Raw genomic sequence first — 27,280 nt, forward strand, 5'->3', positions numbered from 1 at the left:
TCAATAAGCTTTGGATTAAGTCCTTCCTGAGGAACAGATGCAGGCTTTTATTCACGACCAGTGGAACAATAAAACTGACACGACAAAGAATAAAGTTGTCTGCAGAGAATAAAACAGTGTTGTCCTGCATTAGGCTCTATAGTTAAAAGAAAGTCCTGTAGAGTTGGTCAAATTGTTTGTGTAGGCAATTCACAAAATGTACAGTCCAGAAATGTTTAAGTATCTACACATAAACACCTATACATAGTGTATTTCATTGATTATTCATCCTTATAGTATTTGCAAAAACTGAGTTATAAATATAACTATAAATTCCAGTAGGTCAAGCACAGACAACACAGAAATAATTTGTTGCCATTATTGATCAAATCTGTGATGGAAGAAGGAGCTGGAAGTTTTTTGTGCCATAGCTCTTACAGGGATCCAAAGTGTTTACTGAGACCTGGACTAGAGAATGGCTTTCTTTTAGTAAGTTTATCTCATTCAACATAGTGATTTCTTATCTGGCCCCTGATGTTATCAAAATGCAAGCAATAATGGGTGCTGATGTGCAGAGACCTCTCCTGCCCCTGCAGGAAAATCTGGGGCCAGAGGCACCCCAGGAAAAAGAGTCTGATAAGGGAGATAAGCAACTGTGGGAGACACAGGAGAGTGGAGTAAAGTAAAAGTGACAGCAAACAAGAGGAACAATTAGCAGAAACTAAGCTTTAGCAGAAACTAAGCAGAGTGGGAACCTGGGACTTGCGACAGAGGAAAAATATGAAGAGAATGTAATCAGAGGCTTTCAATAGGCCTGTGTAGATCTTGTGAAGAAATCTAGTGATAGAGAAAGAGTGAAATGTATGTTTTTGAAACACCTGCATGAATTTATGTAGAAAGTAGAAACTGGAAAAGAAGCCTGATTAGAATCGATTGCAGTCATAGCAAAAAAAGACCTTCATAATGAACATGTGGAGAAAGACAGGTGGATTTTGAAAGAACTGAGGAATTGTGAGTGTCTGGGGCAAGAAAGTGTGATGAGCAGGAAAGGACATTACACAAAACTTTAAGCAGGAAAGAAAAAAAAGAAACAAAAGCTGACAACTAAGCTACTTCTATAATTATTAAAAATAGTAACATTTAAACTTTACCTGCTCATATTGAAATGTTCCTAGCTTTTTCAGCTCACAAGTAGCAGCCTCCAAAACAGGTCAGTTTTCTTAAATTCTGTACATCTAATTACTAGACAAAGCCAACACAGTGGTTACTTCTGTTCCATACATTAACTAAATGCAGAAAGGCACATTTTGTCATGACATCTTTTCCTGGAGCATTACCACAGATGTCCTCTGACAATAAAGGAGAAGAGAAATCCTTCTGCCTTCGCTTTTACTCCTACATGGGGAACTGTGTCAGGCTCCAGTGACTGAAATCCCTACTACACAGAATATCAGGGCCCTCTTGCCATACTCCTAACATTCTCACCTTTATGTTGCTACTGTCTTGTTGAATGGTCCTGCAAATTCTCGGTATCTCTCAATCTTCTGAGTTTTGCACGTTGAAGTGCTAATCTTCAGCCTTAAGCTACCTTCTCAACACACTTTACCAAGCCCTGGAAAGACAAAATGCTGAATGCTTATTCTTTCTAGCACTATTGCAATGGTGTTAAATGCCTCCAACTGGAATGTGTTGTCTGCTGCAGAGTGGATGGCAACACTTGAAGTGGCTGAGGAAACCAAGACTGCCTGAAGGTTCTCAGAAAGTCAGAGACAAGTGGATAATATTTCAAAGAAGTGGATAATAGTTTCAAAGAAGAAATTATCATGACAAGAATGTGGTTTTTTCCCCTCAAATAACAGTATCACAGTTTCCTAAGGATGTGTCCTTTTCTTGAATTAGAAAGGGAACAGGCCCAATGACCAAACCTATGGCCAGCTGAAGGACTGGCTGTCCCTGCAACAAGCTGAAGTCTTAGCTTCACTGTATTTTCTGATCATCAGAAGTGCAATCAGGCAAAATGAAGCTATAATAAGATGATACAAGAACCTGATAATAGGTCTGCTGATTAAATATACACAGTATTCTGTATGGAAATCCAACTCTGCACTACAAAAGTGATGTGCATTTTAATGTCTAACTCACTGTTGGAGCAGGCAATCTTATTTGTCTTGGATGTGGAGGTAGGGAGTCGTGTTTTACACAGGTACCACTTGGCAGTGTTCTTACTCTGCTTAGACAGCTTCCATGCAGAGTCACAAGAATAAAACTACAATGCCAGGGGTCAAACATAATGCCTGATCACTTTGAATGACTGGTTTCCCTGACCAATGTTGCCTGCCTCCATGATGATACAAAGATGCTCTCGAGAGCAATTAGCAGAAATAACCGGAAATGAACTCTCAGCTGTGTGCTGTGACATGTGGTTCAGTAACTCAGATGAATCCTCCTCTCCATCACCCAGCCCAGCTCTGATGACTTCAGCATGAGGTGGTGAGCTTCAGACAGGACAAGGGATGGGGAGTGCAGCCTGAGAAAGCAGGGATGAGACTGGGCAGGAGCCAGCTGGGAAAGAATCAGCTGCAGGAAATAAACTATTTTTGATGTTGGCTTCTACCTGGCCTCGGTGTTTTGCTGCATTTTGTGTCTGAATTTCAGCAGTACCTGTTCATGGTGGGCATAGTAGCCAGATATATCTGAAACTGCCTGAAGAGCCAGGAAGAAGGGGATATGAGGCCATGCAGGCTTTGAAAGATGACCAGGGATTTTTCCTGTCTGGCCTCACAATCTTCAGATACTTGTACTGTGCAGAAAAAGCATTTCCATTATAAACTGATCCAGAGTGATGAAAGTATCAAAGCCTCTGTCATTTTGAGTTATCTGGAAGGTTTTCATCCACAACACATTTATGGCAGCAGGGCAAGAGGGAGGATGAGGGGAAGGGGCATATCCTAGATCTGCTTGAATTTTTGTTTGCTTGTTTGTTTTTGAGCAGCTGCATAGTGAAATCAGTTATTTTTTTCCATAAATTTCTGGACTTACTTAGGTTCTTTGGTAATTTAATATTTCATAACACCAATGAAAAAGCAAATTAATGTTCTATATTTCTGATCAAATATATGACACCAAAATATTAGTATTCTTTTCACTGCAAGACAAATTCTTTCAGCCTCCTGCTGATCTTTTTTAAGGTCCTAAAGGTTTTGTTGACATTAGAAGTTGTTCACCAAGATGATCTCTCAATCTCCTGTACAGCAGTATAGCAGAAAACCCAAATGTTGTGTATGTACATCTTCTTCCTTGTTGCCAGTCAATTCCTAACATTCCTTGTTAGCAGCAATGATGGTGGAAAAATAAAGACAACCAGCTGCAGTTTATGTTACTCCCACACACATACACTTTTTGAGCAAAAGCTGCATAAAATAAATAAAGTAATAAAGTACACGGTATTCTGAACGCGCACTCTAAAGAGAGCTGCAGGCATAACAGGATGTGTTTTAAATGCAACAATGAAGAGGCAGCATTTGCTATTTAGAAAAGAAGGGAGAAACATAAAAAACCCTCCAAGATTACGTACAAACTTTGGCTTGTTCAACAATAGGTCCAATTTGGCTAGTTCAGAGCATGTTACATGGAGTGGCTCTTAAGGAGGACTACAAATTTCTCCTCTGGTCAGGGAGAGTATTCCAAGTGTAGCATTTGTTTACTGATGTTTACTGATCCATATCCTGTCTTCACTGATTGTGAATGTCATTGCCTATTCGATGTAAGAATTTTCTACACTTTATTGAAAGCTACACAAATTGCCATTAGCTTGAACCCTACAGTCAATAGCACAGTCAGGATCTAAGTGTAGCTTGTTGTTTCTTTGTTAATAGTTTGTTAAAGGGAAGGGAACTTTATGATGGCCCAGGTCTCCCCTTGGAGTAAGTTGGTTGTTGAAAATAAAGATATGAGGATTTCTCTTTCCTGTTTCTATCAATTGAAAATATTATTGAAACAATACTGCAACTAGGTCTGCATAGATTATTTTTGGAGTTGATCTTGAACTGATAGTTTTCTTATATGAAAATAGCATTGCCCATTTGACATACTTTGGACGTCTCTCTCAGCAAATGCAAACTTGGAAGAGTTTATAAACAACTGCTCCATATAATCCTTGCCTCAAACACCAGGATCGTCCCTTCCACAAATTGTTAGCACTTTATTAAAGAAAATTTCATCTCTTTATCATTTGCTGTGACTAAATTAATCTTTTTTCCATGCCGGTTAGGATACTCTCAAGGACTTTATTGACTTTCCTGTGCTGGCATTTTGCTGATTCTGCTCACGCTACATTAGTAGCAACACTGAGTCAGCCTCCCTCTTCCAAAATTATGTCATTAAACCTCTTCCTTCAGTGGGGGGTCTTTATAAAAAAAACGAGACCTCTTTTTTAAAACCAAGGAGGAAACAACACTAAGTCAGATTTTGTTCTGCGTGATGTTATGGTCCCAAGCATTGGAAGTACTGTGCTATTAAAACAAATGGCATTCCACAGTCATTGAACATTTTTCCCCTCTTCCTTAAGTATGACCTTAAGGTAGAGAAAGTTACGGGCTGATTAAACTCCAGCTGAGAGCTTTCCCAGCAGCCCTAAAGGTCCTGCTTGTGACATTACAGCTGCCACAAAGTGATACTGCATTGAGCAGAGCACTGATAGCATCCAGGGCACAATGTCTGGGAATGCCTGTGCAAGTCCATGCTCCAGCTGCAATCAGAATGATTTAAATATCTGATTTAACCATAACATGAAGGTTTCATTTTGACTTCTTTGCACTATCAATTTGAACCTTAATTTTATTGCTTGTATTATAAATTATTTCCCTAATGAAAAGTAGTTTCTTATTGACTGGTGTCTCTGAGGATGTGTTGACTTGCTGCTTTATAGATTTAACCTTAAATTTGGTCATTGTTTTTGATACCCAAGAGTGAATACCAATTTTGATACCCAATTTGGTATTGTGTTGTCCATTCTAAATTGTAAACTACATGTTGCCAGATTTGTATTTTTTATTAGTAGATCTGTTTTGTTTTGGTATTATTTAAGCACCATCTTGTTCCAGCACTGTTTGAATTTTATCAGCACCATAGGAAATACAAAAATAAAGCCTGTAGGAAATCAGGATTTTGGGAAAATATTTTTTTTTTTAGTTAGTAAAAGGAAGAAGTAAATATTATAAGAAAAATCAAAATGTGTTATGTGTTTCCATTTTTCTCATTCAAAAAAAGGAGTTATGCAGATGCTGGCTTTAGTTGATTATTTATCATGGCCTTTAAAATCTTAAAGGTAGCTCATGTGAGCTTCTCACACTAGTTTTTACCCATAGACCAGAAGAAGACACAAATTTGCTGCGTTTTATTTTTAAATGCTTCTCTAAATAAAGGGTTAGGTATTGGGCGAAATTTAACTAACTGTAATTAAAAAAGCCCAAACAACAACTCTACTGTTGTAGCAGATGTATGAAATATGCTTCGTCAGTTTCATATGAACCTATTTAAGAGCCTTCATTGCTATTTTAATTTAATTTAAAGATGTGTGAAAGATTTAAATAAACTTAGGCATTAATATGGGCTATGTATACTCAAATTTGCATCTTTATTTAAAAATGTCTTGTCTATAGTGTAAAATTTTTGGAGACACTTCTAGTTTTTAACATGGTTGTTTTTGTCTTCAGAAAAAAACTTCTTCAGGCTCAGCAATGTTGGTGACCGTGAAGATGAATATCTTGGCCCTGCAGGAATTCACTTTCCGTTCACTGCCTTTCCACTCTCTGTATCTTACTGTCAATTTCATTTGCTGCTGTTAAAAACAGATGGCTGCACATGATCACAGTGAGAACGACAAAGAAAAAGGAGTATTTCCGTCATGGCTTTTCCAGCAAAACAGTGTGTTTCCACATGCCACCCCACTACACCTGGCTACCAGATGAGTGCAGCACACTTGCCCTCATCATGTTGACAAGCTCCCTGCATGACAGCCTCCTTGCAGCTGAAGATGTGACGCACTCCACTGAGCATGGGGTCCATCAAGAATTATGTTTGAACACAGTGCAGAACCCTGTGCCTCCCACAAGGACACGGTGAGAGGAGACTTACCACTGTGCCCTCCTTGGCTTCAGAACTTTCACAGGAGCATGGTCCCGGTGGGTCCCTCAGCAGCACAGCCAATCCTCCTGCACCTACAAAACCAAAGACATTTATTGCCTATGGGGGAATATGCATGGTTGAGAGGTTGCTTTGCTTTGATTAGATCCATTTCTACCCGCCACTCTCTGTCACCAGCCTGGTGTTTTGTCAGTGTTGTTAAAGAAAGCAGAAAGGCTACAAAATCTATGACTGACAAATATCTTTGTCAGCTGGAGACAGCTCTGTGTGCTGCAGAGAGGCAGCTACCTCTGGGGGAAAATGCAACATGTGCTTAGTGTTGACACAGCGTGCCATGGCTCAGGAAGAACGTACTCCATTTCAGACTGCTCAGTGGCCATCCCTGTCCCTAGGGTGATTCCCAGTGCCAGAGCTGCCCGAGTTCCTGATGGGGTGGTGGGATGGCCCTGACTGCCAGGTCCAGCCTTGTCAGCCCCAAGCATCTCCCTAGACACTGGTTGCTCCTTGCTCACCGGTGTTGCTGTGCTGAAGGTGCGCCTGCGCTTGCACCATTCCCTGCATGAGCTTGTCCTGTCTTGGGGAGAAACCAGAGGACTCTTCATCACTTCTGTGTGTCCAAAGGACAGGGTAACTGAGAGCATCTAGACCCCTAACTAAGAGTATGTCATTAGAGAATGCTGTTCGTCATGCAGGCACAGGTAACTGACATGATCCACTGCTTATTGGGTCATGTCAGGTCACAAGCACAGCTCACAGGGCATGGTGTGGGCTGCCTGTCTGGGAGAACCTCTGCATATTTATTTCTACATCACGCTTAGGCCTTAAAGAAGGTAAGAACATATCTGCTGATTTCACCTTCAAGGACAATCCTGCTTAAGCGTAGCTAGCCACAGACAGCTGCTTGGTTGCTTTTGGAATTTCGGTAGCAACGGCAATAATTAAATAATGTTGGGTTAGAGTTAGATTAAATCAGTGAATATTTTCTAAGATGTGAAATTAAATTATAGGAGTTACATAATCTCCTCTATAGAGGAGTAAGATGTATAAGGATTTGTATATCATCTCCAGTAGCTCTGCTGCAGGTACACTGGGAGTACATTGAATAATGTTCTTTATGCTGCCACAGCACAGTGCAAGCCTACTAAGTTTGAAATGGGTCTGTCATGTAATAATCCATCTTGAAATGGCTCTGCAGCCCTTGGTCAATACAAGGATAGTTATTAATGCCCTCTGCTGTTACTTGAGTCTATGATATTGAGTGTGTCTCTTCAACCCACTGCTATTTGTGCATGCACCACAGTTGTGTTATTATTACTTATGCAAAAAGGATCTGTGCTTCAGATATGCCCTTTGCATATTTGTTGCTCCAGCAGACAGCGGCACATGCTAACAGTGTTAGCTTGAGCTGTAGTTAAGAGACTTTCACTACAGACCTGCATCTTTCCTCCTAACAATATTGGTTGGTTGCAGCTTCAGTTAGACTTCTTTTGCTCTGTGAGAAGAGTATAAAAAGTGCCAGTGGAACTTATGTGTCCATAAAAGTCCTGAAAATGCTTTTAACTTTTTCCAGCACAAGTTCTTTGGAGCTGGCCCTTCCTCTAGCTACCTGCTGAGCTACGGTGTCCATGTAGTTCACAGAGCCAATAGGTAGCCCTCAGGCAGGTTTGAGAACTGGATTAAAACCAATGTGAGTAGAAATGGAATTGAGACCTTTTTTCTTGTGTTCTCCACACTCTGAAAAAGCCCATGAAGTCAGAGCTCTAATCCTGTGACTTTAGCACAGGACTGATCCCTTCTTTGCATTCATCTCTATGCTCTACGGGGTTCCCATAGAGCATTGCTGCTTTGGAAGTGATGCTGCAGAAAAAACAACTAGTTTATTCTGCCCTGAGTTCTTTTTTTCTTATTTTATTTCCTTCCAGCTCTCTTTGATAGCTTTATTCATGCCAATCTCAGGCCAAAAGGATCCTTCTTTTTGGTGTATCTATATATAACATTTCAGCATAATGGGGCTTTCATTGTCTGCTGACATCTATATGCTCTCCTGCTATCCAAAACCAGATGTGAAATAGAGCTGTGTGGCTTTTTATACCATTTCACTAAAACTTCCCTTCATACCCAAGCCACTGTGCATCTTTTTCAGCAATGTATTTGGAATTGTGAAGTCTTTGCATGTTATCCTTGAATGGATGCCTCCTCATTACGTAGTAGCTGTTGGACTGGATCAGAGGATGGGAGCAGGTGGTGCTGAAGTACCTAAATCTGTATTATAAATACTTCCAGGGTTTGATGTCAGACTAGATTTAGTCCAATTCCTTGGAGTGAATGTTACCATACTGTCATAAGGAGTAATACTTGATTTGAATATTTATGTTTACGCCAGGGTTTGAAAAGTGTTTCATGTGACCCTTTAGCAGAGTTTCGGGTTTGGTTTCCTCCAAAATCACTCTTGCACACAACTCAACAGTACCACCTGTAATGTGAATCACTCCACATCTGAATCAATTGCAAATGTGGTAGAGGAGTTCACTAAAAACTGTACTACTGCTCTCTGATGAAATGCTGATATATGTGCAGCCTATGCCCACCAAGAAAGTGTAGCCAGTTGACTAGGATGCTCAGTGGAGTTGTCTGTTACCTAATTTCACACTTGTGCCACAACTAGCATTCTGCATACACCTTGGAAGGCACTGGTGTTGTCTTAAGTTGTCCACTTGTAAGACATATTCCCCATTGATGTGGCAACACTTGAAGGATTAAGAAGAGAACATTACAGTGGTAATAAATGTACCTAACTAGAAAAAAGAGTCATGAAAGTCTGAGGCCTAGAAATTAACATGCATAAGAAAATTATGTATTTCCTACACATCTCACAAAATAAATATAATGAGTAGACTTCATCCCCACTCTGGTTTTGGTGAGAGGTCACATGTGCTATAGCATGGACCTCAGACCTGGTTTACATGAGGGACATGGCAACTTCATAATCACCCTTGGATTGAGAAAAAAAAATATCCAAGCATGTTCACATCCCTGGACATGTTTTAAAGGCCTAGATAGTACCAGCTCCTGCTGCCATTATCACAGCTAAAATTTTACTTTTATAATTGTGTGTACAGCAGTGATGAAGTAACTCAACCAGAACAGCTGCAGGGCAGCTCCATCAGCACTATTGGGGCTCAGTGGCTTTTCATCCATCTCTGTGCATGCTAGTTCCACTTCTGTGCAGCACTGTGCTGACTTCTTTGTTTCCTTTTATTTGCTGTTGATTTCAACTGTGAATAGGGTTTGATGGATGACAGGAGTTTTGCAATAAAGAGGACCGAATAATACTACAGGAATGAAGCTGAGCTAACAGTCTTTCCTTAAGAGACATATCCATGCAGACCTGGGAGAGAATCAAGGTGCAGATAATTAGAAGGAATTTGGGCTCTCACCAGCATCAGCCAGTAGAGAATGGAACAGGTGTTGTCAAGACAGGAAGGATGAAATTTGAGTAAAAGTCCAGTAAGATTAGTTCCTGGTGATGTATTTGGCAGTGAATGTGCACAATATGGATGAAAAATAAAGCTACTGATGGGGAATCTGGAAAACTGCTGTGCATACCCACTCATTGCTCTTAACACACAAGGGGAGATTTTACCAGCCTGTTCCTGAATCACAGTTCTTCATGGTCAGCACTGTGACCATGGGGAAGCACCTCTGATTGGGCTAGCTTTGACTTGGGGGCACTACACTCATCTCAAGGGACCTCGCTCCACCAGCCTCAGTCTCTCAAACCCCTCGGGTTTCTGTTCTACTTCCACAGAAGCTAGACAGGGAAGGGAAACAAGGTGAAATTCAGCTACTAAAGTATGTGAACTCTCTGCAGTGACCCCAAACTCTGTTAGAAAACCCAGGAACTACAGACTTAGGGTCTTGGTTTTGATATTTGTTTTAGCAACAAAGTGCTCTGTTTTCAGCATATGAATTCCATTGCTGTGTTGTTGAGCTGTCAGGAAACAACTCCAAACATATGCCATACAGCTATTAGCACTGGAGCAGACTCCATCCATCTGAAATCTGGCAGCCTACATCCTCTTGTCAAAGAAACTGGTGCAGTAAAGGACCAGGTCGTAGCATAAGAGGAGCTGAATCAGAGAAAAATTTCAGGGCAAATATTTGTCTCCTCAGAGGAAAAGGTAGACAAAGCACTTAAGGGTATTCACCAGGAAAACTAAATCAAGCTTTCTTCACTTCTCACAAGACAGTAGTTTTTGTCTGACCAAATCAACTGTTTGCTTGCATGCAGATGGATCCATTCTCTTTCACTGAGACAGGTTGCTTGTGGGACCCCTTCTAGTCCTTTTCAAAGCCAAGGTACATTGAATATGTGTCCCAAAAGCATAAACTACTGCTCCCAAATTGGTCCTTTCTCCTTGCTGCAGGGTGCTCACATCCCAGGTCTATTGGCCAGTCTGCTGTTCACCAGAGTGCCTCCTGCCCTGCTCAGAATGGAAGGGAACAGGTCAGCCCAAACCACATAGATCCTGGATCATCATTTAACTTGGTCTTCAACAGGCCAAAGAGGCAATTCATTAGAGCAACTATTTTCACTTGACTTGGATCACAGGAATTCCTGCTGTATCCCAGTCTGCTTTCTTTCAGCTACGCAGGACTTGTCATTTAAAATGAAAGACCAGCTATGTCCTTGTGTTGATATCTTGGCAGTGCCCAGCTGAGCCAGCAGACAGATACCATGTTACACTACAAAGTAGAGTTTGCCACCCTAGTAAAGTTTGTGATTCCTGTGATTAATAGAAGGTCATTCAGAAAAATAAAATCCTCAAAGAAGGACAGGTAGAAGAAAAAGACAAAGTCTAGGAACAAAGATCTTCCAGCAAGAGTGCTGATATGTTTATTTATTAAACCACTAAATGGCTTGGTGGCTTCCTGGTGTTCAGATTGGGAGAGGTCACATAGCAGCAGGAAGAAAAAGGCATAACTAAAGTGGTGAAGAATACCACTCATTATCTGTTTTTTTGCGCTTTTCTTTAATTAATGCTCTGGTGAGGCATTGCATGCTTGCTATGTTTTGAAACAACAGTAGGGAAACTTTCTTACCATTTTAGCCACATTTTGAGGGCTCATCTCTAAGAGTTAAGAAAATATTTTATATTCTGTTTAATAAAATCTTCAGTCTTAGAAAATCTATTGCAGAGAGTGCTGTAGGTGCCACTTCTTTGTGATGTGTCTCTCTGATAGCAATTGTCTTAAGCACACTAGCTCACATAATCTGTTTTTCTGCATCTGATAGTAATTTTATTCACTGGGGTGAGTGCACTGGTCAGAGAACTAGTGGCACAATTCTCTTTTGCTGATTTGCTTTTCTTTTCCAAATGGTTCCTCTTTTTTCAGCTTTCACACTGTGATGTATTTTGCACTTAAATACAAATAAGACAAAAATGTCCCTACTTGTAGTAGTAGGAGGGAAGTCACACTTACTTATGCCCCAAGGAAAAGGAGCCCCTACTGGTGACAGCCCTGAGAGTGCTGGTTGGTTTGTGACCATGCCAGAAGCACTGTGCTGCATCTGTACTAAGTGTCAAAGTCTCAATCTTCAAAATTCAGGTACACATTTTAGATGCAGATGTCTGACAGCATTTTGGAAAATACCTAAGAAGACTTTCATTTGTGGTTGCAGGCAGAGCAATTAAAGCCATTGCACAGGTTTCCATCACTGAGATGGATTAGCTCTCTTCAACTCAGGCCTTCAGGAGTGATTTGGACAAGTCCAGTCCAGCAATAGTCTTGACATGGTTTTTGCATGCTTCAGTTGTGGGGGAAGTGATGGTGGCTTGGGAGACCAGTATATCTTCAGCCATTGCTACAAGGTCATGCAATACCAGTCTCAATACCTGTCCTTTACTTGTTTTAACAAGGAATTTCTACCTACTGATATAGTTTCTAGTGACCAACAGTGATGAACTACTGTTGATTCAGATCTTGTGTGCGTTTTCTCTTAGATTTAGCTCTGTGGGAAAAATCCATTTAATAGTTAGTTCTAGTACCATAAAATAGTTGCAAGTGTGGAATGAAGTTCATAATTTCTGCTATGAAGCAATCAAAACGCCCTCAGAACCATAATCTACATATATTTTGGAAAGAAACCTTAAGTATAGACCAACCCTAAGATTAAAGCTATTCTAAGAGAATAAGATTGCAATGTTGCTTAGAAAATAGCTCCCAGTCCCAGCAATCTTGATCACACTGAAGAGCTTTTGATGGAAGCAAGAGAGAACCACTAAAATTTTTGACAGAAAAATGTCAGCAAAAAATAAGCTAAAACTCTGACATGGGTTTGGAGACATGAGGAAGGGAAAAATCTGTGAATTTTGCTTCTCTCACTTGCAATAATTTGCCTTGGAATACATTCTCTTATTTGGAATTACCAGGTAAGAAGTGTGGTATTCTGTTGTTAAAAGAACAGATAGCCTTCTAACTTTGTCTAGAGTTAGTTCCTGTATATGGCAGAAGTGCAGCCAAATGATGAATTCATTGCATTGAAGAAGGGTTTAAAATTAGCAGAGAACTCCTTGAATGGTATGAAGTAGGGAAGCACAAGTGATGTAATGCAAGTTCTTTTTAATCATGACACCTTAAGCCTAACCACAGAAAGAAAGCAGAAGGTAGGAGAAAGATTATGTCCTACTGATAACAGTTCTCTGTGAGAAGAAAGAAAAGCCATCACTTAGAGAAACAGCACTGAAAGTGCATCTGTAATGCAGTGGAGGAGACAGCTTGTGGTGCTCATCTCGCTGCACCTGTATAAAGAATTTCTTGGCCCCAAGAAATGCATGTGTGTAAATAACCATGAAGACGAGCTTCTAACCTTCTCAGCATAGCCAACAGAAAGGACTGCAAGAGCTATGTGAAATTCCCTTAGCTGCTAAGTCAGACAGTTTATCTCCTCTCTTCCTTGCTGATCTTGCCCACACCGATGCAGACAAGGCATATTTTTGTGATTATCTTTTATATTACTTGAATTAGAGCTGCAATTGCGTGCACCAATGGTTAGGAATGCTCCATACATATGCAGATCATGTTGTAGAAGCATCTCCAGTAGCTGAAAGTGATGTGTTCAGTCAAACCTACTTTAGTCTTTGTTGACATTTAGCAGCAGACAGGACATTCCCCACTAGTATCGGATGCTACTGCTGAAGTGAACGGCTGTGCCTTTGCAGTGCACCTCCTGGGAATGGCAGGAAAGCAATCTCCAATTTTCAGCTAACTATGTCTCTAGATGATTTTCCAATTAAACTTATCTGCTTTTTCCTGTGAAAAACCAGTTTGACTCAAGAGGGTAAAACCTTATCTGTAGCTGCAGAGGGGGTGGGACAAACATAGTCTGCTGACATTTACCTGCAGGTAATAGACTGCATATGAGAGGAACAATCACCATCAATTTTCCTCTCACACCTCATGTTCTCCTAGGAGGTGACATTTTGAGTCTGGTTTGCATTTGGAGATCTTGCAAAAGTGTCAGGCTCTCTGAAGGTGCACTGCAAGTGATTGAACTGCACACATCCACCTTTGGACTTAGGACTAAACAGGTATAGCTTATTCTGAGCAGCCTTGTCCCATGCTGGTAAAAAAAGTCATATTGCCAGATTTTCACAAGTTATCCATGAGTTAAACTAGTAAAACAAGGAGGTTTATAGCATAAAACCCTGAAGAACTATTTCAGTTCTTGACAAGGCAAGAGCAAAATCCCAGAGAACACTGATAGCAGGTTTGTGTGACCAATTATTTTGTAGTGGTTGAGGGCCAGACTGCAATGAGGCAGACATAGCCCAGACTACCTGGACTGGTCTAATGCTTGATCTCCAGTTATGCATACTTTTAAGCTAAGATTGTACTGTCAATTGCTTTGAAGAAACGTGCAATTTTTCTGTCAGAAAAATTTCTATCAATACTTCATGGCAAAGTCAAAACTGTCAGTTTTGCTTGATAGAAAATTTATTAATGCCTTGTCACTGTCTTCTGTTGTGGTCAAGATATGAAAGAATCCTGTTCAATCCTACATTTGTACTAGACACACATATTAGGGCAAAACCTGTAAATTCTGCAATGCCAGAATCAAATCTTGCTAGACCTGGCACATGAGAGTTGGAAGGTGCAGGTGAATTGATGTCGTCATGGCATGAGCCATGACAATGCTGGAAAGCCATGCAATCCAGGAGAGTGTACCCTTTCAGGGCAGGTATTAGTTCACCTGAAGTTAAGGGTAGATCTACTATCTGCAACAAGAGATCCAGAGCACTGAACAGAGTAATCCAACTTTTGACAAAAGGACATCAGAGATAAGATCCAGACATTAAAGAACGAGGACACACGTCTTCACCTAAGCTTAGCTGTGCCGCATGGTAGTCAGTTTCAGTCATTTCAGAGGGGGTACTTACAGAGTAAGTTACTGCTCAATTAGAGAAGATGCATCAGCCTCTGGCCTCTGTGGATAATCTTAGAAAATTATATATAATTATGAAAAATTATGATGTTTGCTTTCAGAGTACTACTTGTTTTCACAGGCAAACATAATACCCAGATATGGTATATCCTCCTCAGTTATTCACATATCAACTCCCCAGTTAAAATAGCTAGGGAAATTCACATTCAATTCAAGAGGCATGACTTGCTGGTCAAAATTCCAGTGATGTTTCTTATTAAAGCCATATGCTTTAGAGAGTTCAATAAAGGATTCTTGGCTCACTAATAGAGGAAGAGATCAAGTGCTTTAAAAGCAGAAGACAAACTAAAAAGAAAAAAAATTACGATTTTGGTTTCATCATATTGGACTATGTTTTTCATCTAAAAGGTGTAGTATTTCTGGACAGAGCATAAGTTAATGTGCAATGTCAAATTATGTCATATCCATCACCTTTCAGAAAATATTTAGGGCATTATGAGAAGTATAACAAGCAACACTTCACAGAATCACAGAATAATCTGAGTTGAAAGGGATCCACAATGATCATTGAATCTATCTCCTGGCCCTGCATAGCACCATTCCCAAGAGTCACACCAAGAATGTCCGAGAGTGCCTGAGAGCATTGTCCAAACTTCTTGAACTCTGTCATGTTTGGTGCTGTGCCCACTTCCCTAGGGACCCTGTTCCAGTGCCCAACCACCCTCTGGGTGATGAATCTTATCTTCATATCCAACCTAAACCTCCCCTGACACAGCTTCAGGCCATTCCCTCATGTCCTGTCACTGTCACCACAGAGGAGAGATCAGTGCCTGCCCCTCCTCTTCCCCTCACAAGGAAGTTGTAACTGCAGTGAGGTCTCCCCTCAGTCTCCTCTTCTCTAGGCTGAACAGAGCAAGTGACCTCAGCCACTCCTCACACGGCTTCCCCTCAAGGCCCTTCACCATCCTCGTGCCCTCCTTTGGACACTCTCTAACAGCTCAGTGGCTTTTCTGTGTTGTGGCACCCAGACCTGCCCCCAGCACTTGAGGTGAGGCCGCCCCAGTGCAGAGCAGAGCGGGACAATCCCCTCCCTTGCCTGGCTGGTGATGCTGTGCCTGATGCACCCCAGGGCACGGGTGGCCCTCCTGGCTGCCAGGGCACTGCTCACTCATATTCAGCTTTAACCAGGAGCTCCAGATCCCTTTCCTGCACTCATTTCTGCTTTCCAGCCTGAATTTCCTCAGTCTGTCTGTACATTCAGAGTTGCTCCATCCCAGGTGCAGAATCTGAGACTTTCCCTTGTTGAACTTCACATGGTTGGTGCCTGCCCAGTCCTCTCATTTGTCAAGGTCTCTCTGCAGGCCTCCTGCCCTTTGAGGGAGTCAGCATCTCCTCCCAGTTTTGTCTCTTCTGTGAACTTGCTTAGAATCCCTTCCAGTCCTGTGTCCAAGCCATTCATGAAGATCTTGAAGAGCTCAGGGCTGAGGATGGAGCCCTGCAGAACCCCCCTAGTGACAGGTCACCAGTCTGGTGTCACCCCATTCACTGTAACCCTTTGTGCCTGACCCCTGAACCATTGCTTGCCCCTTGCAGGACATTTTATCCAGCCACGTGCTGGACAGTTTGTCCAGAAGGATCCTGTAAGACACAGTATCAAAAGCTTTACTGAAATCTGGAAAGATTACATCCGCTGGCTTCCCTTGATCAGCTAGGTGGGTGTCAGGAAAGAAAATCAGGTTTCTCAAGCAGGAACTTCCCCTCATGAAGCCTTGCTGGCTGTGATCAGTGACTGCATTGTTCTTCAGGTGTTTTTTAATACCTCCCAGAATAATCTTCTCCACAACCTTACCAGGCACTGAAGTGAGACTGACAGACCTGTAGTTTCCAGGGTCCTCCTTGCCCTTCTTGAGAACTGGGACAACATCCACCAGCTTCCAGTTAGCTGGGATCTCTCTGGATTCCCGAGATTGCTCAAAAATCAACAAGAGAGGTTTTGAAATTACATCAGCCAGCACTGAGGATTCTTGGATAAATGCCATCAGGCCTCACAGATTTGTAGGGATGTAGCAGGAGCAGCAGATCCTGCACAATTTCAGGTTTGACTGGGAAGTGAACATTTTCACAGTCATGGTCCTGCAGGTACTGAGACCCCCTTAGTCCATCACCTGTGTTGAAGTCGGAGGCAAAAAATGCATTAAGTACCTCTGCCTTGTCTACATCCTCTTGGTGAGGTGACCATTCTCATCCTGTAATGTGCCAATGTTATTTCTACACTGCCTTTTGTCATTAATATATTTGATAAAAGTCTTTTTATTGTCCCCCACATTTCTGGCCAGCTTCAACTCCAGTTGGCCACATGAATTTTCTCCCTACAGTGGCAAACAGCATCTCTCTGTTCTTCCCATATCACCTGACCTTGCTTCCGCTCTGCACAGACATTCTTTTTTTGCCTTATTTCCAAGAGAAGATCCCTGTTCAGGCAAGCTGGCCTTCTGCCTTGTCTGCTTGACTTCCAACATTTGGGAATTGCCCACTCCTATGCCCTTAGGCGATGATGTTTGAAAAGTGACCAGCACTGATAGACCCCAACATTTGCAACAGCATTTTCCCATTTACTCACTAGTGCCCTGAGCAGCCTGAAGTTTGTTCTCCTCATGTCCAGAGCTGAGGCTTTGCTGGCACTTTTCCTCCTGACAACAACTCAATCACTCTGTGATCACTGTGGCCAAGATGGCCGCTCATCTCCACTTTGCTCAGGAGATCCTCTCTGTTGACAAGCAGCAGATCCATGAGAGCATCTTTCTGCGTTGGTTCCCTTAGGACCTGTTCCATACAGTTATCATCCAGGTTTTTTAGGCATCCTTTAGCCTGGGTTGTACCAGCTGTGTGAAGCTCCCAGTTAATTCCTGGCAAGTTGAAGTCCCCATGCAAGGACAAAAGCAGTTGACTTGGAATTGTCCCTTAGTTTCTCAAAGAATTTGTTGGCATTATTGTCCTGTCTAGGAGGTCTATAGAAGATTCCCACATTGACATCCACATTATTTCTTTGCCCCTTGATTCTTATCCAGAGGCTGTCAACCATGCCACTGCCAACTGTGGGATCCATACATTCCAACCCTTCTATTACTTTTGAGTCCTGCTGCATAGAGATGGGCTAACTGGATATAACTTTCCCGACTGTCCCCTGCTTTGAGAACTCATGTAGAGACAGCATCCAGAAACAGAAAACCTCCACATTACTAAAACCTCTAAACCTCCAGATAAGCAAACATGCTGGGAGATTAAGGGAGTGCTTCCTCTCAGCACTTCCTAAATGAGCACAGGCCAGCCATGTATTCCCAAAGGGCTTTGTCCTCTCTCACTTCTTCAAAGTCACAACATGTGCTCCTTAAGATGTGCCCTGCCGATGCAGTTCAAAAACTCCGACTCTTGTGTCTGTGGTATGCCAAACATGGCTCTTCAAGGGTAGAACAAACTGCTATGGCACAATCCACAGTCAGTAGAAAAATGCTAGTTGTCTCCTGCAGGCTTGTGGAAATTATCAGCTCAGTTCTACTTGTTCTCTCTCAGCTGTTTATCTTCCTTGTGACATGCATTGTCTAAATTCAAAATTAAAAATATTTCTGGGGCAATGAAAGTCTTTAAGCACTTGCATTCCACAGTACGTCAAATCACAGTAAAGACTGATGCTTCGCTTTTGGTAGCTATGCTTGGTTTCAGCTTTTTGGAGCCACATCACTTTAGTTTACACTCTCCTTGCCTGCTGGGGCAGAAGTCACATGTGTGGCAGTCCCATGATGTGAGAGGCTTTCCTGCCTAATGAGGCAGTCCATCTGTGCAGGCTGCACCAAAGTGGAAACTGATGCATGAACAGTATGTATGACTATGGAGTTTTTGCAGAGTTTGAGCCCTGAGCCTGGCTGGGGGCATTCTAAAGCTGTAATAAGCAAAACTCACCTCCTCTTAAAATGTAGATTTTGTAGTGTACTTGCATCTCTCTCTACCTGTCCTATTTCTTTTGTTCCCTCTATTCCTCCTTAGCATGAACACTGAATAGTGCTGATTGAGTAAAGTGTCTTCCTAAGAGAACTAGCTACCATCTTGAGAATAAAACAAACTGTGTAGAGCCTGTACCAGGGAAGCAATAATCATTTTGTGCAGCTCCCATCTTGACAATAAGCCCATAATAGCAGTGGAATAGAGCATGAAGAAAGCATAAAATTACATCAGGGCTTCAATTACCTTTCATATTACCTGTAACTCAAATACTTACTGCTTCAGTGCTAGAGTTATTACTTACTTTTATAAGACTTTAAAATAGCATTTTAAAGAGGCAGCCTGCCCTATAGACAGAGAATCAAGCTCTGAAAACAAACAAAGAGCAGGAAATTTCAGAAGGTTTCAGGGTAAGCCCCCAAATGTCAGGCTGCTTATTTAAACCATTCCTGTTGAAATCTAATGAGCTACATTTCTTGTGAGATTTTTATAAATTAGAAATGTATTAGAAAGCCTCTTTTTGAAAGAACCACTGTACTTTAATATCAAGTCTTACCAGGAACATGAAATTGTGTGACATAATGAATAAAGAAGAGAGGTGGCATTTGGTGGTTTTGGGTTTGGTTTGCTGGATGTTTTTTTTTCTCTTTTTTTATTTTCCTTTATCTTTAAATGATAATCAATTTACTTGATCCTCAACAGTTTTCAATTTGTGAACAGTTCAGCCTGAGTTTAATGTAAGTTTGTGACTGCTTCTTCCCTTATTCAGGCTGTTCAAATAGTCTCTTCATAATGGGTACCAAGTAACAGATAAAAATAACTGTCATGCTTAATTTATTTTAACAGTGCAGGTAGGTTGCTTGGATTTTCCACATTTGTTTTCTGAGAACAGCAGTGAATTTTCTACCTCAGTAGAAGACAGTTTCTAAGAACACAAGAAATGCCCTACTGGACTGGAAAATTTGTTTTTGACAGCAGCAGGAAGAGGCTTTGCATAGGGAGAACTCCTGCACCAGTCTGTATCTCCTGTACTTCCTCCAGCATCACAATCAATAGATTAGGAATGTCACTGGACATGTCTCAGCCTTGTCCCTTTAATATGTTTTCTGACTGTTATCAATTTGTTTGTTAACATGGAGACATTTGTCTGTCTAGGTTTTTTTTGTTGCTGCTTCCGTTCGTTTTGTTTGTTTTTCCTTCTGCATAACACCCTCATCATCTACTTGGTGTGTGAGCTACCATGTTTAGCACTACCAGTTCAGAAATCTCTAAGGAGAACAAGCAGTGAGCCCAAGTACTGTTATAAATTATGGCTTGTTAAACAGCTTAGTAATTTTAAATGTCTAAGATATGACTGCAGAAAGACTGAATGCTCAGGAATCGAAACATTCACAGTCTGAATTTCAGACTACCTTAAAATAAGCTCTCATAGTATCTAGAGGCAAAGGCAGTCAAAGTAGTCATAACTTTCAGGAATTTTAGCCTCTAGCAATGTTTTTTGCAGAGAAAGGATCAGCAGAAAGGGTTCATGCTTGCTAAGGACACACTATTTAATAAGGAATTAGGTTAGCAAAGGAAGACAGATGGCAAGAGCAGACAAGACAGTTTGAGACCTAAGGCCTAATTCAGATTTAACACAGCTAAGATGAATGGCCATTGAAGTCAGTGATATATATTTGTATCAGGGCTGAATTTGCTTCCCTGAGTTTTGCAGAAGGAAGTGAATAGTTGACTTCAGATAGATGTTTGGATTTTGGATTTTTTTTGAAAGCAGGGATGATCATATGAATATTTTGGTGTTATCCAAAAGCTTACACTTTAAAACGCAGTAGATTTAATAAGCAGAGGTGTTTCCTGCATAATGCAAATGTAGCTGAAAGAGTGCCTGGCCTAAGGCTTTGTATATACATAATGGAAACAAACAGATGGAGACACAAGCAGAGGCTTGTCCAGAGCAACCTAAGTTGAATGGAACTATGAATCCTTGTTCCCTCCCTCTGAGATTGGTCTCTTTTTGAGTTTCTGCAAGAGTTGCTGCGGGGTACCTAAGTCTTCTTAGAGTTATAACAGGAAGTATATTCATTGTCTAAGTGAATATTTGGAGAAGGAGCACTGGAATCTAGCAGTTCACCATTTCTACATTTTCCTTTTATTTAGGTGCCTTTTGGCTTCTGTCTAGCTATGGGCAATCTGAGAAACAACATTAAGTAACTAAAGGGTTACCAAATGCTCTCCCTTTGTCTTCTCCTTTTCAAGGAATCAGTTCCAATAGCTTCTGGTTTATAATTTTTTATTTTATTTTGGCTATAAAATTAAAAGATAGATCTTATCCTAGTAAAATGCGATACTATTTTGCATTTGCTGCTGTGTAATTACATCTCTGTCAACTGTTGTTTAAGGCATATTGATTGCCCACCTGTTTTTGTTCAGGGTGCTCCTGTTAAAAATCAGTGACTTGGGAAATCCTTACTGGAAAACTGTACTGAGTTAGTTGAGGCTGAGTGACCAGAATCTTGCAGAAAATTGGAAAAGCAAAGAAAAAGAGAAAGGAAGACAAAACATTTATGTTCTTGGGGAGATGTAGATGTTTTTCTGCCCTCCAAAAACATTGTCAGAACACTGGTTATGCAAGGAAGCAGTAACAGATGCTGCCGTGATGGGAACAGTCCAGTCATGCTTCTCCTATGTAATGCTGTGGCATTTCCCTCCTATCCTGTACCAGTGCGTCAACATAGAGCAAGGGCAGGTAATCTTTCCTTGGCTTTAGCACACCCTGAAAACAACCTGATCTGTTACATAATGAGAACTGCCTCTGTACCTAACATCTCTTGATGCCAGTGACGCACACTTACAGGGCAGCAGAAGCTTTCCTCGTGATGGTTGCTAGCGTGTTGTACACAGAATGCTTGCTGATGGGATACTTCAGCAATAATTGTACATATAGGAGGTCTGGGGGCTGTAATTGTTCCCACCCTGGGCACTGAAATCACTCTGTGGGTGTAAAGGTTTTCAACAGGGCTCCTTGCTGCTGAGAAACAGTTACCTGCCCGGTAGCTCTTCTGTTTATGACTTGTCATCCATGCAGATTAAATGTGCCTGCATGATAACTGTGAGGAGACACATTGGCATCAGAAAACTTTTTTCTGAGGGATTGACTGAGCTACCAAATTGTAGGCAGTCACTTCACTTCATTGTCTCCTATCTTTGTTCCTCATTTTTCACATAATAATGATAGCACTTATCTGCCTTAATAGGATGCTGTTTTTTTAAAACCCACATTGAATGCTAAAATATACCTTACAGCATTTTTTGCACTTCAAGTTTTGAAGACCACTTCCATTCAATTCTTCATCTACTGCCTGGAAATAATAAAGATGTTCCACAAATACTTAGGAAGTTTGATACTTTAGTAAAATCTAGTGTACCAGGTCAGTTGCACAAGGCACACATGCTATTGTGCAAGATTCTATCACTTTGCTGTTAGCATAACCATGTTGCCAATAAACTAATTATGATTCTTGAGGGAGGCCTAACTTTAGACTATGTCAGCTGCCAAGCCAAGGTTCATGTGTATAACCACATCAGATTCATCGCTTTATCTGAAAACAAAAAATTATAGTCTGATGGAGATACATATTATTTCAAAAATGTGGTCTTTTTCATGATGGTAATAGTTTTTGACTAAACAGTTTCTGGGAACAGTTCTGGTATTTTATTTACCCTATAAACCCTTGAGTTCACTTCTACCAGCAGCTCCACTCTGTGTAATACATCACCCCCTCATTCCTCACCCATTTTGCTAGATGTTAATCGTGTTTAACTTAAGATCCATGCACCTTGCAGTTCAGACTACATTGCCGTCTATCTTACCACACATTAATTCACAGTAGTGTACAAATGACAGTTTTGATTCAGATAGAAATTGAAAAGAGGAACTGTAAAAGAAGAACTACTTGTACTGAACCACATAGCTTTGCTGGTAATAAGAACTAATTCAAATGTCATTGTAAGTTTTCTTTGGATGATTTGTATTTTCAAAAGCTTTGGAGTTTGAGCTTGCTAAGATCAAAGGTAGGCATGACAGTGGTATATGCAAAACCTTGAAGGTGAATCACATGGGCTAAAGTCTATGTAGGTGGCGTTTTAAGATCTAAACAAATGCCAAGTAATCTTTTCTGCATACCTTCAGTAGGCTATCCCTCATAGCTCAGCTGGAAGTTCTTTTTTCTAATGCCTTTCATAAATATTTGATATCCAGACTGAACTCTCACATCTCTTTACTAGGGGAAATGTATGAGATTGACTACAGTGACAGTGATAACACAATTATAAATATTTTTTTACAGTGGGAGACTTTACAAGATATGCAGGACTTTCTGGCAACAGAATAGACTTTTCTTTTAAACTTAACTCCATGGGAAGCCGGTATTTGTAATATTAATATATTGTAATTTAAATTTATGCCTTATGGAAAGTAGTACATCTTTTCATGTAAATTTTTTAGGATTCAGGCCTGCAAAGATTTACACACATAGATTCATTGTGTATTCTGGTCCCAGGAAATCAGAAACAAGACTCCCTTTGATTGCAGTGGAGCCAGGACTCCAGCTGTTGCTTTCAGAGCAGGCAGTATTGCACAGCTGAAGGTTTACCAGATTTTGTAAGATGTAGGGTCTGAGGCCAGTTTTTTGACATGAGACATCAGAAATTTTTCACCTTTGCCCTGTTCTTGCCACATTCTAGGATACTTGTGTTATATTGCCAAAAAAAAAAAGTGAGTCCCGTCTCAGTGAACTTGAGATTTGATAAAACTAAAAAACCCAAAGGCAAATATTAACAAAAGGATACACTGTTTAGAATTAATACCAAATATCTTTTCATGAGCTCAAGCCTGTATTTGTTGTGTCAGGGGATGTTCTCAGCACATACATGAAAACACACACACACACACACACACACACACACACACACTCCATTCATTTCTGCAGGTATAAAGCCGTTCATGACTATAAGGTCTGTGGTCAAGCTCAGCCCAGCTCTAAGACCAGCACAAAGCCAATGTAATCTTTGAGACTGACTAAAGCCTTCGAGACAGAACTGACAAGGGCTGCTACAGCAACCATTTTCCACAAAGAGCTTATTTTTAAATCTAAACAGCAAATGAGAGGAAAGTTAATGTCTGGAGGCCTGAATGTGCTCATTTTTATTCTGGCTGAAGCTGATCTTTCAGGTCTGAGAACTTGTCATGGTTGAGGTTGGATTGTCTTTGAAGTTAATGTTATGGAGGCATTTCAGCTTTGTCTACAGGTCTGGTTGATCTGATGTGGACATAATGCTCTGTACAGCACATCTCTGCACAAATGACACTAATGGATCCACACAAAACCACAGTAGCTGGCTCACCCATTTTCTGGGAAAGCCTGGACCTATGTCCATTTCTAAATCATATGGCTGTCTGTCACCCTTGTGCAAAACCTGTATTTTGCCTAGCCCTGAAGTTTGCGTAGCTCCTGATCTTTGTGGCCTTTGCTCTGAATTATAGGGACAGCAGACTTGTATTTGGACTGTGGTAGTTTTGACTTAGAAGGCTTGCAGTGGGCTGCAGCAAACACCAAAAAACTATCAAAAATAAGCTTTTCTATGTGTTCCCCAAGCTTACTTTTGCCTGTTGAGTTTTTGTTTATTGTAGGCTAGATGATGTGTTGGTTGCTTCCAGGAAATAAAGACACTGAGTTGTAACTGGTAGGAGGACTCCCTGCTGGACCAGCCAAGCAGGCTGGAGCCCAAACCCCATGTTCAGCCTAAGTGCTGTGAAGAACTGGTGCTTCGTCCACCTGCAATTTATTGGGCTGCCTGGTGCTTCCCTATCTCCTCAGACTGGGAAAACCTCCAAGTATTCCTCTTTTTCTCTTCTCACAGGACTCCCTTGCACCAGAAGTCTGTTTTCTCCTTGACTAACTTGCCTTTAACTCAGACAAGATGGGAGATCTGCCACAGCTTGCCCAGCTAGGGACTTGTCTGTCTTTGCCTGACTCCCACTTCAAGAGTCAGAGTGGGAATATATGTTGAACTACAAAAAAATCACTCATCTGACCACCTGCTTGGGAGTACTGATGCCACTTTGCTTCAATAGAGAGGGAATCCTGTTCCCTGACTGTGCCAAGAGCAATTTTCTAATCTATCCACTTCATACACAAGGGCCCTGAATTATCTTGCAGTAATATTGACACTTAAAAAGCACCATGTAATTATATAGACAGAGAGTGCCAGTTTACCTCTACCAAAACACACAGATTTTATTCAAGAGAGGATTTATTTTTAAGGACAAAATTAAGTGAATGGAGCTAGCAATTCTGTGTTGGTGACTCTGTAATAATCAGTATTAATTATTTGTACTGAAACAGGCAGAAGCCACCAAAAACTGCTGTACAGCCTGATGAAGATGGTCCCTGTAATCACTAATTAATTGCTATCTTAAGATGAATAGTGTCTCCACCTGAAAAATTAGACAGCAGATAGGTTGAGGTAGAGAGCTCAGGTGACTTGAGTAAGGAGTGCAGAGACCATAGCTTTGAGCAGTGACCTGATCTGCAGAGCTTCTGGCTTCAAGGCTGTGTTTTATTTGCTTATTGCTTCCCAGCTCTGAGACCTCTCTGGAGGGCTAGGGGATCTACAAGGTATTTTTTCACCAAGATCTTTCTGGCACAAGCTTGCTATATTCTTGCCTCAACCTTTACTATCTGATTTGAGTTTTGCTTACTTTACGTAGTGGAAATGAGAAAGGGAAGATTTGTTTTGGGGTCAGTCAAGACCTCTGGATGTAAGTCCTACAAATATCAGTATTGTCTAAGGTTTTCAAGATGCACATGGCACTGGAAGACTTGTGTACAGGGGATGATGAGTCCAGGAAAAGCCATCACTCCCCATCTTTGTTCTTGCAAACAAACTTCTGGAGAAAATTTTCTTCACAAACTTCAGCATCTGTCAAGCAGGTGTGCTGGTCTTCACATGCATGACAATGCATGTTAGACCAGAGTCTTTCTTTCTGGTGGCAGCATCAAACTGGGTCAGAGTGCCCTCTGCTTCAGAGGCACCCATCTGGTGCATCTGTGCTCAAATGAGTGCTGTGCAAATATGCATGCAGCTGAAGGGAGAGAGGCAGCAGACAGAAGGGAAGGGAAAATCAGAGAGCTGGCCACACTCCCAGATTAAAGAGCATCATCCAGTGCTGACAATATACAGCTGTGGGTCTCTTGCCCATAGCTAGCTTTGTTATTAGACACACTTGACTTGAAATTAATGTCAGCCCCACAGGCTTCACGTAGAAGTGCTGTGCTGGCTGGAGACAAGGGAATTTTCCCTTTGACTTTGAACAGCAAAGCTGCTGGGAAAAAAATGAGCTCTGAAAGAATGAAATCACATAGAATTCCACTAATAATGATTTTGGATAGAAAAATTGAAGGGAATGTCCTGGTAATGTCATAGCAATAATATTATTGCATACGAGATATTAAGGCCTTTCTTTTTTTTCTTCAAAGTGTGTTTCTTTAAGCAACTGGTCAATTCAGAAAGCTTCAATTTGGGATCAACCTGGTAGAATCCCCTTTTAATCTGCTTTTATTCATTAGTTTTCACCACTGAATTAAAACAGAATTATTTACTCTGCTCCAATGCCGACCATGTTCTCAGCCCCTTTCAAACAGAGCATCATGTGGTAAGCTTCTGCCTCCTTCCTTTCCCTGCTCATTACCATCTCTGCTGCCCAATCTTTGTAGGCACCATATGTGGTGGGCTTCCATGCCCATTAGCAGTGGAGAATCAAGATGATATTTGTGCAAAAGAGAGGTCTTGGAAGAAAAGGCGGTTAGTTACACAGAAAGCAAGACCTACACCACTGCAGGTTGAGACAGACCAGTTCATTTAGAGCACTGAATTGCATTCCATAGACCAGTTTGGGTGGGAAAGAACCTTAAATATTATTTCGTTCCAACACCCCTGCCCATGGCAGGGGAGACTCCCAACTAGATCTGGTTTCTCAAAGCCCCATCCAACCTTGCTTGGAACACTAGCCAGGACTGGACATCCACAACTTCTCTCTGGGCAAGCTGTTCCAGTGCCTCACCATCCTCATGGTAAAGAATTTTAATATATATTTAAATACATATTTTTAATATATAATTTAAGTTAGAATATCTAACCTAAATTCCCTCTCTTTCAGCTTGAACCTATTTCATCATTATCTCTCTCTCCTGCCTGGTACTGTTTAACAATCCTGTTCTCCAAAAAAGGCGTTTTCTTTACAGGATGGCTCATCTGGGGGAATCTTCTGTTGTTTCCCATTACCTGGGGCTTTGTGAAGAAGTCTCCAATGAAATGAGATGGTACAAGCAAATCTGTGGAAATAAATTTGGCTACCCATGTTATTAAATTCAAGTACATGGCTAGTTCTTTCCTGTTATGACAGAAAGCATTTGTGGGGATTCAAAGACTAGTAGAAGGGTTAAATTTTTCTCCAACATATATTTTACAGGTCTGATCTCTAAAAGTAGGTTTTTTTTAATTCCCTAATAGACATTTTTTTCCTTACTTACTTGAACAACATGGCTTTCAGCAACTTGTATCACTGCAATTTACTAACCTGACTGCTTACTATTGAAAAGGCTTACTAGCTTTTCTATAAACTCTTCTGGCCAAAATTTCTTAATATAATTGTAC

At 41.0% G+C, this 27,280-nt stretch overlaps 1 protein-coding gene across 7 annotated transcripts in view; it reads right to left on the minus strand.

Moving 5' to 3' along the window:
* The window catches only part of PALM2AKAP2 (PALM2 and AKAP2 fusion), a 265,964-nt gene that overhangs the window by 100,663 nt on the left and 138,021 nt on the right, over positions 1-27,280 (minus strand). For all 7 annotated transcript variants that reach the window (XM_032097533.1, XM_032097535.1, XM_032097534.1 and 4 more), the window contains one exon: positions 6,115-6,197. In XM_032097533.1, the coding sequence (XP_031953424.1) occupies positions 6,115-6,197 (83 nt within the window). The remainder of the gene's footprint in view (positions 1-6,114; positions 6,198-27,280) is intronic.

The sequence above is a fragment of the Corvus moneduloides genome, chromosome Z (assembly GCF_009650955.1).
Source record: "Corvus moneduloides isolate bCorMon1 chromosome Z, bCorMon1.pri, whole genome shotgun sequence".
NCBI lineage: Eukaryota > Metazoa > Chordata > Aves > Passeriformes > Corvidae > Corvus > Corvus moneduloides.